We start from the raw sequence: 9,909 nt of genomic DNA on the forward strand, positions 1-9,909 counted from the left end.
CAGTGAAGTGAAAGTCACTTAGTCATGTCCAACTCTTTGCGACCCCATGGACTACACAGTCCATGGAATTCTCCAGGCCAGAATACTGGAGTGGGTAGCCATTCCCTTTTCCAGGGGATCTTCCCAACCCAGCGATTGAACCCAGGTCTCCTGCATTACAGGCGGATTCTTTACCAGCTGAGCCACCAGGGGAAGCCCAGGAATACTGGAGTGGTAGCCATTCCCTTTTCCAGCGGATCTTCCCAACCCAGCAATCAAACTGGGGTCTCCTGCATTGTGGGTGGATTCTTTACCAACTGAGCTATTGGACTAAGATAGACCTGATATACATCCTAGCTCTGTCACTTCTTAGCTGTGTGACCTTGAGCAAGTTGCTTCACCTCTCTGAGCCTCCATTCCCTTTTCCGTGAGACGGGTGTAAGTAAAAGGACCTACCTTGGAGAGAAAATGCTGAGATCATGTTTGCCAGGCACATGGCCCAAGGTCAGGCATGTGGAGTGCAGGCAGCGGATGCCAGGACCGACACTGGTCTACTGAAGCTGTTCCAGGGACCTCTCACTTACTTACCTCCAAGGATGCCATGCAAACCACTTTGTTAGCGTGGTAGAAGAAAGTGGGCAGCACATCAAAGATGGTTGTTTCTGAGAGTATTAATTTCTACAGGAAACGGAAAGGGAAATAAAGAAGGAAAGTGGAATGCTAACAAATTCCAACCAGCAGTCAGAGGAGGGGAGGGATAGCGGCAGGGAAGAGAGGTTGGTCGTGTTGTTATCACAAAATGCTGCCAGGCTCCAGGCCCATGAGATCTGAATGTGCAGGCAGTTTTGGGTGACTGTTCTCAGGGCTCCCAGCTCTAGCCATAGAGGGGGTGCCTGGAAGCTTGTGAATGAGGCAGATTTAGTGGGTGAGGAGGGGGCCCTGGGAAAATGAAGCCAAGACCCAGCCATGTGAGTGCTCACAGCTTCCAATAAGCTCCATCACATGTGGAGTTTTAACATCATGCCTCCTGAGAGAGCCTTGCTGCCTTGCCATCCATCCTGCAGGACCCAACCTCTCTCAGAGCTACCCCTGGGCCCCCTCAGGCAGCCCTGGCCATGCTGAGCTAAACCACTGGTGCTGGTGATTGTGCCCTGCATCCGAGCACCAATCCATGGAGGGCAGGGAGAGCCCGCCTTCCCACTCCCAGGCCCCACTTGGGCCATGGCATGTGCTCTGTGCAACGTGGAAGGATGCAGATGGCCTCACCTTGAGGTTTTCTGGGCAGAACTGGTGGCCGTACATGTCGATGGCAGACAGGAAAATGGACTCCACTTGGTTGTGCCTCAGCTCGTAGGAGGGGAGGTGGGAGGCAATCAGGACCTGCGAGGGGAAGAGAGGGGATCGAGGGGCTGGGGTGAGCCATCCTCGCAGGGAAGACGCCAAGGGCCGGTCCTGCAGCAAAGGGGCTGTGCATGCGGGGGGCTGGGCATGGTGGAGGATGGCACCCCGTGAGCCCCGGGTGCGGTGGGGACCACAGCCGGCCAGCCTACCTGCCTGGCTCTGAGGGCCACCTTGCAGTGCTCGCTTTTGCTCAGCTGAGTCAGCTCGTCAAGGATGGAGGTCAGCTCATCGGACAGGGATGGGTCTGGGCCACAGAGCTCATCCTTTTGGGGGACAGAAACAAGATCCAAGGGGATCTTCTGTTCCACCAGAAGGAGACAGGCCAGCACTCACTGGCCCTTGGCTGGGGGGCTAGCTGCCCCAGCCAACCTCCACAGTCTCATACATAAGCCCTCCACCATTCTCCACTGCATTTTCACTCACCCATGCATCCACCCCAAAACATGCCCTAAATTCCTGGCACGAGGGAAAACAGAACCAAATCTCTGCCTGCATTACTATTAATGGCCAGCAGGTCTAACAGGTATTTACTGTGGCCAGGCAAGCAGCTAGACACTTTCCATTTATTTCCTCAAATGTCCTTCACCCACCGAGGAGTTACTATATGATTCCCATTTTACAGATGAGCAAACTGAGGCTCAGAGAGGCAACGTGCCTTGCCCCGAGGCTACCAAGCACATGCAAGGCAGAGTCATATTTGAACCCAAGGCTCTCCTATCCCTAGGCCCTCTCACTCTTTCCTCTGCACGTCTCTGCCTGACTTAAGGGGCTCAGTTTCAGAGAAGAGGGATGAGGGGAAATAGAAGCAGGTATGAACAAACAGTAAGGGCTATGTGAGGCTCTAGTGCGGGTATGCAAGCCAACTCTAGGAGCTTTGGCATGGGGGGAGCATCTAGGGCCTGGAGACGTCCTGCCAGACAGAAGATATAGAGGTGAAACCTGCCAACGAGGCAGGGAGGTTGGTTCCTATGGGCAACCCTCCTCTCTGCTTCTGGAACAAGGGACCTTTCTGCCGGAGACCAGGGCTGGGCGCGGCCAGTCTTTGCATCTACTCTTATGCCCTAAATGCAAGAAGGGCTTAGGAAAGGCTCTGAGTTGATGCTCCCTCAATACCCACTAAGACAAAACAGTGACTGCTGGGACCCTGAATACCTGGGCATCACGCCCCGACCTCCGCACCAGGCTGTTCTCCAGGCAGTCACCAGACGGTGGGGCCGGGGAGGGGGGGGTCATTCTTTTCTACTTCTGCATGTCCCTAATTAGAATGAGCCCACATTTTGTTTCTATAATCAGAAAATTTGTTTAACATATTAACATTTCACACATACACAAGCACACAAGCAGGTCTGTGGTGAAGAAATCTCATGGGAAATTATTCTCAACCTTCTCTCCCTCCCAAATTTTGATTTGCTTTGTGTTATCAAATGGTGGTGACATTCATCGCTATCATTCCCCTGGCCTGTGCCTCCAATGACAGCATGGAACGCAGGCACTGTCCAACGGCCAGGCTAGTGGTTTTCTAAGACAGGAAAGACTCGAGAGCTCCCTGGTGGCCTAGAGGTTAGCATTCCAGGCTTTCACTGTCATGGCCCAGGTTCAATCCCTGGTCAGGGAAGATCCTACAAGCTGTGCAGCGTAGAAATGAATAAACAAGAGAGGAAAGACCCAAGACAAGTTTGGTATGAAGTATTTTAAAATCTGGCGACCAGAATCTTTCCAGGGGAAGCCGGCAGAGCCCTGTCCAACTCTGGGGAAAGGACGCCTTCTCCCGCTTACAATCAACATGATCACCAGCTGGTTCTTCTTGGCCACCTGCGAGTGGGAGAAGATGCAGTCCAACACCTGGGCCATGTCTGGCTTCAGCTGCTCCCGGAGGTTTATCACACACTTGTCGTAGTGGGCTGCAGGGGGACAAGAAGCCATGTGGGGTAAGGCTCCGGGCCGCCTGCCCCTGCGGACTCATCACCAGTGCCTGGGGTGGTGACTCTTGCCTTGCTGGAAATGGTGCTCAACCAGTAAATATCTCCGCAGGAGGTCCAAGACCACCGCCTTCATGTAGCCGCGGGCCCCACTGCGGTACCTGGGGAGGAGGAGAAGGCCGCTGAGTGATCAGCTCTGTGTCCTGGGGTGCCTGTCGTCTCCAGCAGGACTTTCAAGACTTGAAAAAGGAGTTCAGTTCAGTTCAGTTGCTCAGTGGTGTCCGACTCTTTGCGACCCCATGGACTGCAGCACGCCTGGCCTCTCTGTGCGTCCCCAACTCCTGGAGTTCACTCAGACCCATGTCCATTGAGTCAGTGATGCCATCCAACCATCTCATCCTCTGTCATCCCCTTCTCCTCCCACCTTCAATCTTTTCCAGCATCAGGGTCTTTTCAAATGAGACATTTCTACGCATCGGGTGGCCAAAGTATTGAAGAGAAAACACTAATAAAGAATCTGGAGGAGGACTTCCCTGATGGTCCAGTGGCTGAGGATCTGCCTTGTAATGCAGGGGACATGGGTTCGTTCCCTGATCTGGGAACTAAGATCCCACATGCTGTGGAGCAACTAAGGCTGCCCACCACGACTGCTGAGCCTGTGTGTCACAACTAGAGAGTCCGTGAGCCGTAAGTAAAGAATCTGCACGACGCAATGAAGATCCTGCATGCCACAGCTAAGACCCAACATAGCCAAACAAATAGATAAATATTTTTAAAAAGAATCTAGAGGCTGCACTCTCGAATCCTTAGGTCTGGGAGGGATGCGTGAGTTGGTCCATCTGTGTTAACTCTGCCAGTCAGAGACAGTGACGACTTGCCCAAGGTCACACATCCAACCAGAGGTCCCCAGAGAGAAGGAAAAACAGTCACAGAGCCGGGATGCTGAATGGGGTCAGCCTTGCCTGAATGAGTGCAGATAAATATTTTCAATTAACCATCCAATGGATAAAGACAATTCGAAAAATAAAACTTGAAAGACATTTACAAATGGTAACCTGGAGGTTCCTTAAACTATTTCCTCTTCCAAACCATTTCGGAGCACGAGGAAAGGGACGCTGAGTTTCAGGAAAGTTGAAACCAGCTTTGCTCCAGCACCAGCAAATGACATCAAAAGAGAGTACGAACCAAAAAGGCTCCTGGTTCGTATGTGATTTTTAAAAACACACACGCGCACAATACAGGTTATACCTCTGAGATTTATATTTAACACAAGAAGAACCTGCTAGGGAATTGGATTCATTTATCATTTGTTCATACCTCCCGGTCATTTCTCCTATACTAAAGGATGGATTAGGGTTAGTGCTGGAAGAGTTCTGGGGAAAGGATTAGCCTTGGCTATGGAGCTCTCACTTTGTGGGGAATCCAAACGCAAATCTCCTTCCTCAGCTGCAACCCTATATTGTCAGTATGTGTCCTCACAAGCCAAGGAGTGCCCTGAAAAGAAGGGCATTTTCCTATAGCCATCTATCTTCTGCACCTCTTATAGTTTTTGGCACGTGGCTAATATGTGCTGAATTAACTCACTCCAGTCTGAAAATGTTTGAATTCTGTCCAAGAAGGCAAAGCTTTCTTGCTGGGTAGAGTTTTCATACAAAAGGGCAGTTCTTTTTATCAGCAGCATAGTTCTTCCTGCTCAAGAGCTATGTAAGACAAAATACAAGTTCTTAAAGAAAATTCTTTTTAAAAATTCTTACAAAGGTGGGACTATAGAACCCCTTACCCGACTCTTGAGAAATCTGTATGTGGGTCATGAAGTAACAAGTCAGAACCGGACATGAAACAACTTACTGGTGCAAATTGGGAAAGGAGTGTGCCTGAGGCTGTATATGGTCACCTTGCTTGTTTAACTTATATACAGAGTACATCATGCGAAATGCCAGGTTGGATGAAGCTCAAGCCGGAATCAAGATAGCCGGGAGGAATATAAACAACCACAGAATATAAACAAACACCCTCTTGAAGAGGGTGAAAGAAGAGAGTGAAAAAGCTGGCTTAAAACGCAACATTTAAAAAACTAAGATCATGGCATCCGGTCCCATCACTTCATGGCAAACTGAAGGGGAAAAAGTGGAAGCAGTGACATGTTTTATTTTCTTGGGCTCCAAAATCACTGTGGACGGTGACTGCAGCCATGAAATTAAAAGATGCTTGCTTCTTGAAAGAAAAGCTATGACAAACCTAAACAGCGTATTGGGCTTCCCTGGTGGCTCAGCTGGTAAAGAATCCACCCGCAATGCAGGAGACCTGGGTTCAATCGCTGGGTTGGGAAGATCCCCTGGAGAAGGGAACAGCTACCCACTCCAGTATTCTGGCCTGGAGAATTCCATGGACTGTATAGTCAATGGGGTTGCAAAGAGTCAGACACGACTGAGGAACTTCCACTTCACTTCACTTCAAACAGCGTATTAAAAAGCAGAGACATCACTTTGCTGACAAAGGTCCGTATTGTTGAAACTATGGTTTTTCTAATAGTCATGTACAGATGTGAGAGTTGGACCATAACGAAGACTAAGCACTGAAGAATTGATGCTTGAATTGTAGTGCTGGAGAAGACTCTTTGAGAGTCTCTTGGACAGCAAGGAAATCAAACCAGTCAATCCTAAAGGAAATCAACCTTGAATACTCATTGGTAGGACTGATGCTGAAGCTCCAATACTTTGGCCACCTGATGCGAAGAGCTGACTCATTGGAAAAGACCCTGATAATGGGAAAGATTGAGGGAACAGGAGAAGGGGGTGGCAGAGGATGAGATGGTGTCTAACCATCACCAACTCAACGGACATGAATTTGAGCAACCTCTGGGAGATACTGAAGGACAAAGGAGCCTGCAAGAGTTGGTCATAACTGAGCAACTGAACAAATTCTTTACCAATTCCTCCTTTGCAAGGATCCCCCAAAATCACAAGAACAATTTCTAGAATCATTTACAGCTTATTAAGTCATTTCATTCCACTATCTTATAAGAAAAGCTACCATGAGGACTTGCTGTGTTTCCGCACTTTACAAAAGTTAATCTACTGGTAATGCAAAATGATTCAGCATGTGAAGTGTTTTTAATTCCCATTTTACAGACTAGCAAACTGAGACTCGGAAGTAAAGGATGTTGCTTTGTTCTTCTGTTAGGCAGGGCTGTGCCAGGGCTGGAACTGGGGTATCAGACCCTAGGCACTGTCTCTTGGTTTGAGCCTGCCCTTAAGATAGCAGCACCCTGGGGCAACACATGGATGAGTAAGTGTGACCACCACATCCCACGGAGGGCCCAGGACTCACTTCTGGACCAGCTGTACAATGCTCTGGGTGTTCATGAAGAAGACCTCCCGGTCGGCCTTCCGCTGCAGGGTGGCTGCGTGGCAGTCCAGGATGGTGGCTATCTGAACGCGAAAACAGGACAAGTCTGGCCGCTCAGACCACACAATCTGCCCACCGCACAGAAGTCACTGGAAGGACCCACCACAGGTTCCCACGCAGAGCCCCCCAGAGGATCATTCAAAAACTCCAACCCAAAGCCCTCTGCCCCCCCAGAAACAGCTCTGTGTGCCCCACTCAACATGTGGCTTGAGGACTAAAGAGCTCAGGACGACAACAATCACATAAAGACTTCTGCATGTTCACACCATCCCTCTTCACAAACACTCCATGGGAAGAGGAGAAGGGAATTTCCAACACCAGGGAGCATGAGGGTGTCGGGTGGGCCCTATTTTTACAGTTAGGTTGAATGCTATTGGCATACTGTTTTGTGGCAACAAAAATACCTCTAATGAAAAACCTGCATCAATAACAAATTCCCAGAAGGTTCCAACATGTACGATTCTCCACTGTGGTCCTTGAGAGCTTTGTTTTCATTATTTCTTAGTTGAGCTAGAATACATACACTATCATATTCCCCTCCTTCCTTTTAAAGTGTGTATTTAATTCAGTGGTTTGTACTATATTCATGGAGATATGCAACCACCATCACTAATTTTAGAGCATTTTCATCACTACCCAAAGAAATCCTATAGCCATGGGCAATCACTCACGCCTGCCCTGAGCCCCTGGCAAACACTAATCTACTGTCTCTTCTCCGTGGACCTGCCAACTACGTTTCATATAAATGGAACTGGGCAACGTGAGCTTTTGTGACTGGCTTTTTTCACTGAGAATCAAGCTTTTAAGGTTCATCCCCAGGGTAGCATGAGTCATTTCATTCCTTCTTATGGCCGAACAATATTCCAACTTAGAAGTTGACTTCTGGCAATAAGCTGACTTACACTGACCTCGAGCTCCCCAAATTACTAACTTACGGGTGGTGCAAGGAAGCCCTTCTCACCAGACCGAGGGCATGAAAATAAAAAAGAGGGGACTCTTCCAGATGTAGTTTTCCTTTAACCTGCTTGATAAAAGCAACCCCTCCCTCCAAAAGAACAAAATGAGGCCAATGTAGAATTATTAGAGATTTCTGATACTCCCCGGGAACGGCTTCCATTCTTAGAAAACGTGATATACACGTACAGCCCCACGACTGTCACCCTACACAAACCCGAGGAGGAAGAATCGACACTACACACTAGCGAGAAAAACTCACAAGCTCCTCTCTTGCGTCAGCCAGTGTAGTTCTGGAAAATGCTGACTATTCGCACCAACCACCTACTCCTGTTCCGAATCCGAGGACTACTGATAACTGCTTATGTCCATCTAACGCTGCTGTTTTGGGGGAAAGTGCTGGGATTCTGCAGAGCAGGCGTGAAAGAAAACTCTTTTCAGGCCCCAGCATCTCTGGCTGTCGGTGTGGGTCTCACAAAGCCCGATCTGACGAGAGGCTGGGGGTCCAGGCTGACGGGGGGCTGAGTTCCTGGAGGCTGTGGGTGCAGCCCTACCTGCTGGCTGGGGAACTGGCAGAGCACCGAGGTGATGTTGCTGGCGTACTGGGCCATCACCCTGCGGATGGCCTTCTCCACGGGGGCGGGAACGCGGCCCGACACACTGGTCATGATCTCCTGAAGCTCCAGCAGCGGCAGCGACGGGTGCCGGAGGGCCCTCAGGAGCTTCTGCACCCAGTCCTTCAGCTGCAGCGGGACCAGAGCATCGGCCCGAGGCCTACAGCCACCCAGCACGCGGCGGGCGGCGCCCGACACACTAAGCCATCCAGGCCCCGTGCACGCTAGCAGCCCCTCTGGCACAGTCCCGGGGGGAACGGCCCCAGCCACAGAGTGGGCGGAACACCCACCCGGCTTCCCCCCCCCGGGACGGCCCCAGTCCCCATCCTGTGCTTCCAAACTGCCAGCCTGGTGCGGGGTCAGGACATCAAGCTTTGCAAAGCATAGATGTTTGTGGGACGCTTGCTTTGTGCCAGACGCTGTTTGAGGACCCAAATTGACCTGTTCTCACTTGATCCTCAGAAACAACCCTAGGGAGTAGGTATAATCGGTACTCCCATTTCCCGTTTGAGGATATTGAAACAGAGAGGTTAATTGTTACCCAAAGTCACCCAGCTAGCAGGAAGCAAGGCCAGGATGCAAACTCAGAGACTCTTAATAGCTGCACTGCCCTGCTTCTGGGTCACCGGAACTGTTGATGGTTTTTGAATGGGAAGGAGAAAGTTGTCAATGCCGTAATGTGGTTGTAAGGTTTGAACTTGAAACCACGCACACACTGGCAACTGCAGAGGCTAAAAAAATGTTGCAGTGCTGGTAATTAGGCAGCCTAACATAGGGGCTAAGCACACGGACTCTGAAGCGGGAGGGTCATTGTTCAAACCCCTCTTTGCCTCCTTATGGGTGAAAGGACCTAACAGAAGCAGAAGATATTAAGAAGAGGTGGCAAGAATACACAGAAGAACTGTACAAAAAAGATCTTCATGACCAAAATAATCACGATGGTGTGATCACTCACCTAGAGCCAGACATCCTGGAATGTGAAGTCAAGTGGGCCTTAGAAAGCGTCAGTACAAACAAAGCTAGTGGAGGTGATGGAATTCCAGTTGTGCTATTTCAAATCCTGAAAGATGATGCTGTGAAGGTGCTGCACTCAATATGCCAGCAAATTTGGAAAACTCAGCAGTGGCCACAGGATTGGAAAAGGTCAGTTTTCATTCCAATCCCAAGAAAGGCAATGCCAAAGAATGCTCAAACTACCGCACAATTGCACTCATCTCATGTGCTAGTAAAGTAATGCTCAAAATTCTCCAAGCCAGGCTTCAGCAATACGTGAACCGTGAACTTCCAGATGTTCAACCTGGTTTTAGAAAAGGCAGAGGAACCAGAGATCAAATTGCCAACATCTGCTGGATCATAGAAAAAGCAAGAGAGTTCCAGAAAAACATCTATGTCTGCTTTATTGACTATGCCAAAGCCTTTGACTGTGTGGATCACAATAAACTGTGGAAAATTCTGAAAGAGATGGGAATACCAGACCACCTGACCTGCCTCTTGAGAAATTTGTATGCAGGTCAGGAAGCAACAGTTAGAACCGGACATGGAACAACAGACTGGTTCCAAATAGGAAAAGGGGTACATCAAGGCTGTGTATTGTCACCCTGTTTATTTAACTTCTATGCAGAGTACATCATGAG

At 49.5% G+C, this 9,909-nt stretch overlaps 1 protein-coding gene across 1 annotated transcript in view; it reads right to left on the reverse strand.

Moving 5' to 3' along the window:
* Positions 1-9,909, reverse strand: part of ACACB (acetyl-CoA carboxylase beta) — a 111,092-nt gene that overhangs the window by 40,885 nt on the left and 60,298 nt on the right. Inside the window, exons 21-27 of the mRNA XM_010828668.1 lie at positions 8,216-8,404; positions 6,630-6,730; positions 3,372-3,460; positions 3,157-3,281; positions 1,530-1,643; positions 1,246-1,359; positions 568-657 (exon numbers count right to left, since the gene is read on the reverse strand). Of these exons, the coding sequence (XP_010826970.1) occupies positions 568-657; positions 1,246-1,359; positions 1,530-1,643; positions 3,157-3,281; positions 3,372-3,460; positions 6,630-6,730; positions 8,216-8,404 (822 nt within the window). The remainder of the gene's footprint in view (positions 1-567; positions 658-1,245; positions 1,360-1,529; positions 1,644-3,156; positions 3,282-3,371; positions 3,461-6,629; positions 6,731-8,215; positions 8,405-9,909) is intronic.

This window comes from Bison bison, unplaced genomic scaffold (assembly GCF_000754665.1).
Source record: "Bison bison bison isolate TAMUID 2011002044 unplaced genomic scaffold, Bison_UMD1.0 scf7180017864495, whole genome shotgun sequence".
Lineage (NCBI taxonomy): Eukaryota > Metazoa > Chordata > Mammalia > Artiodactyla > Bovidae > Bison > Bison bison.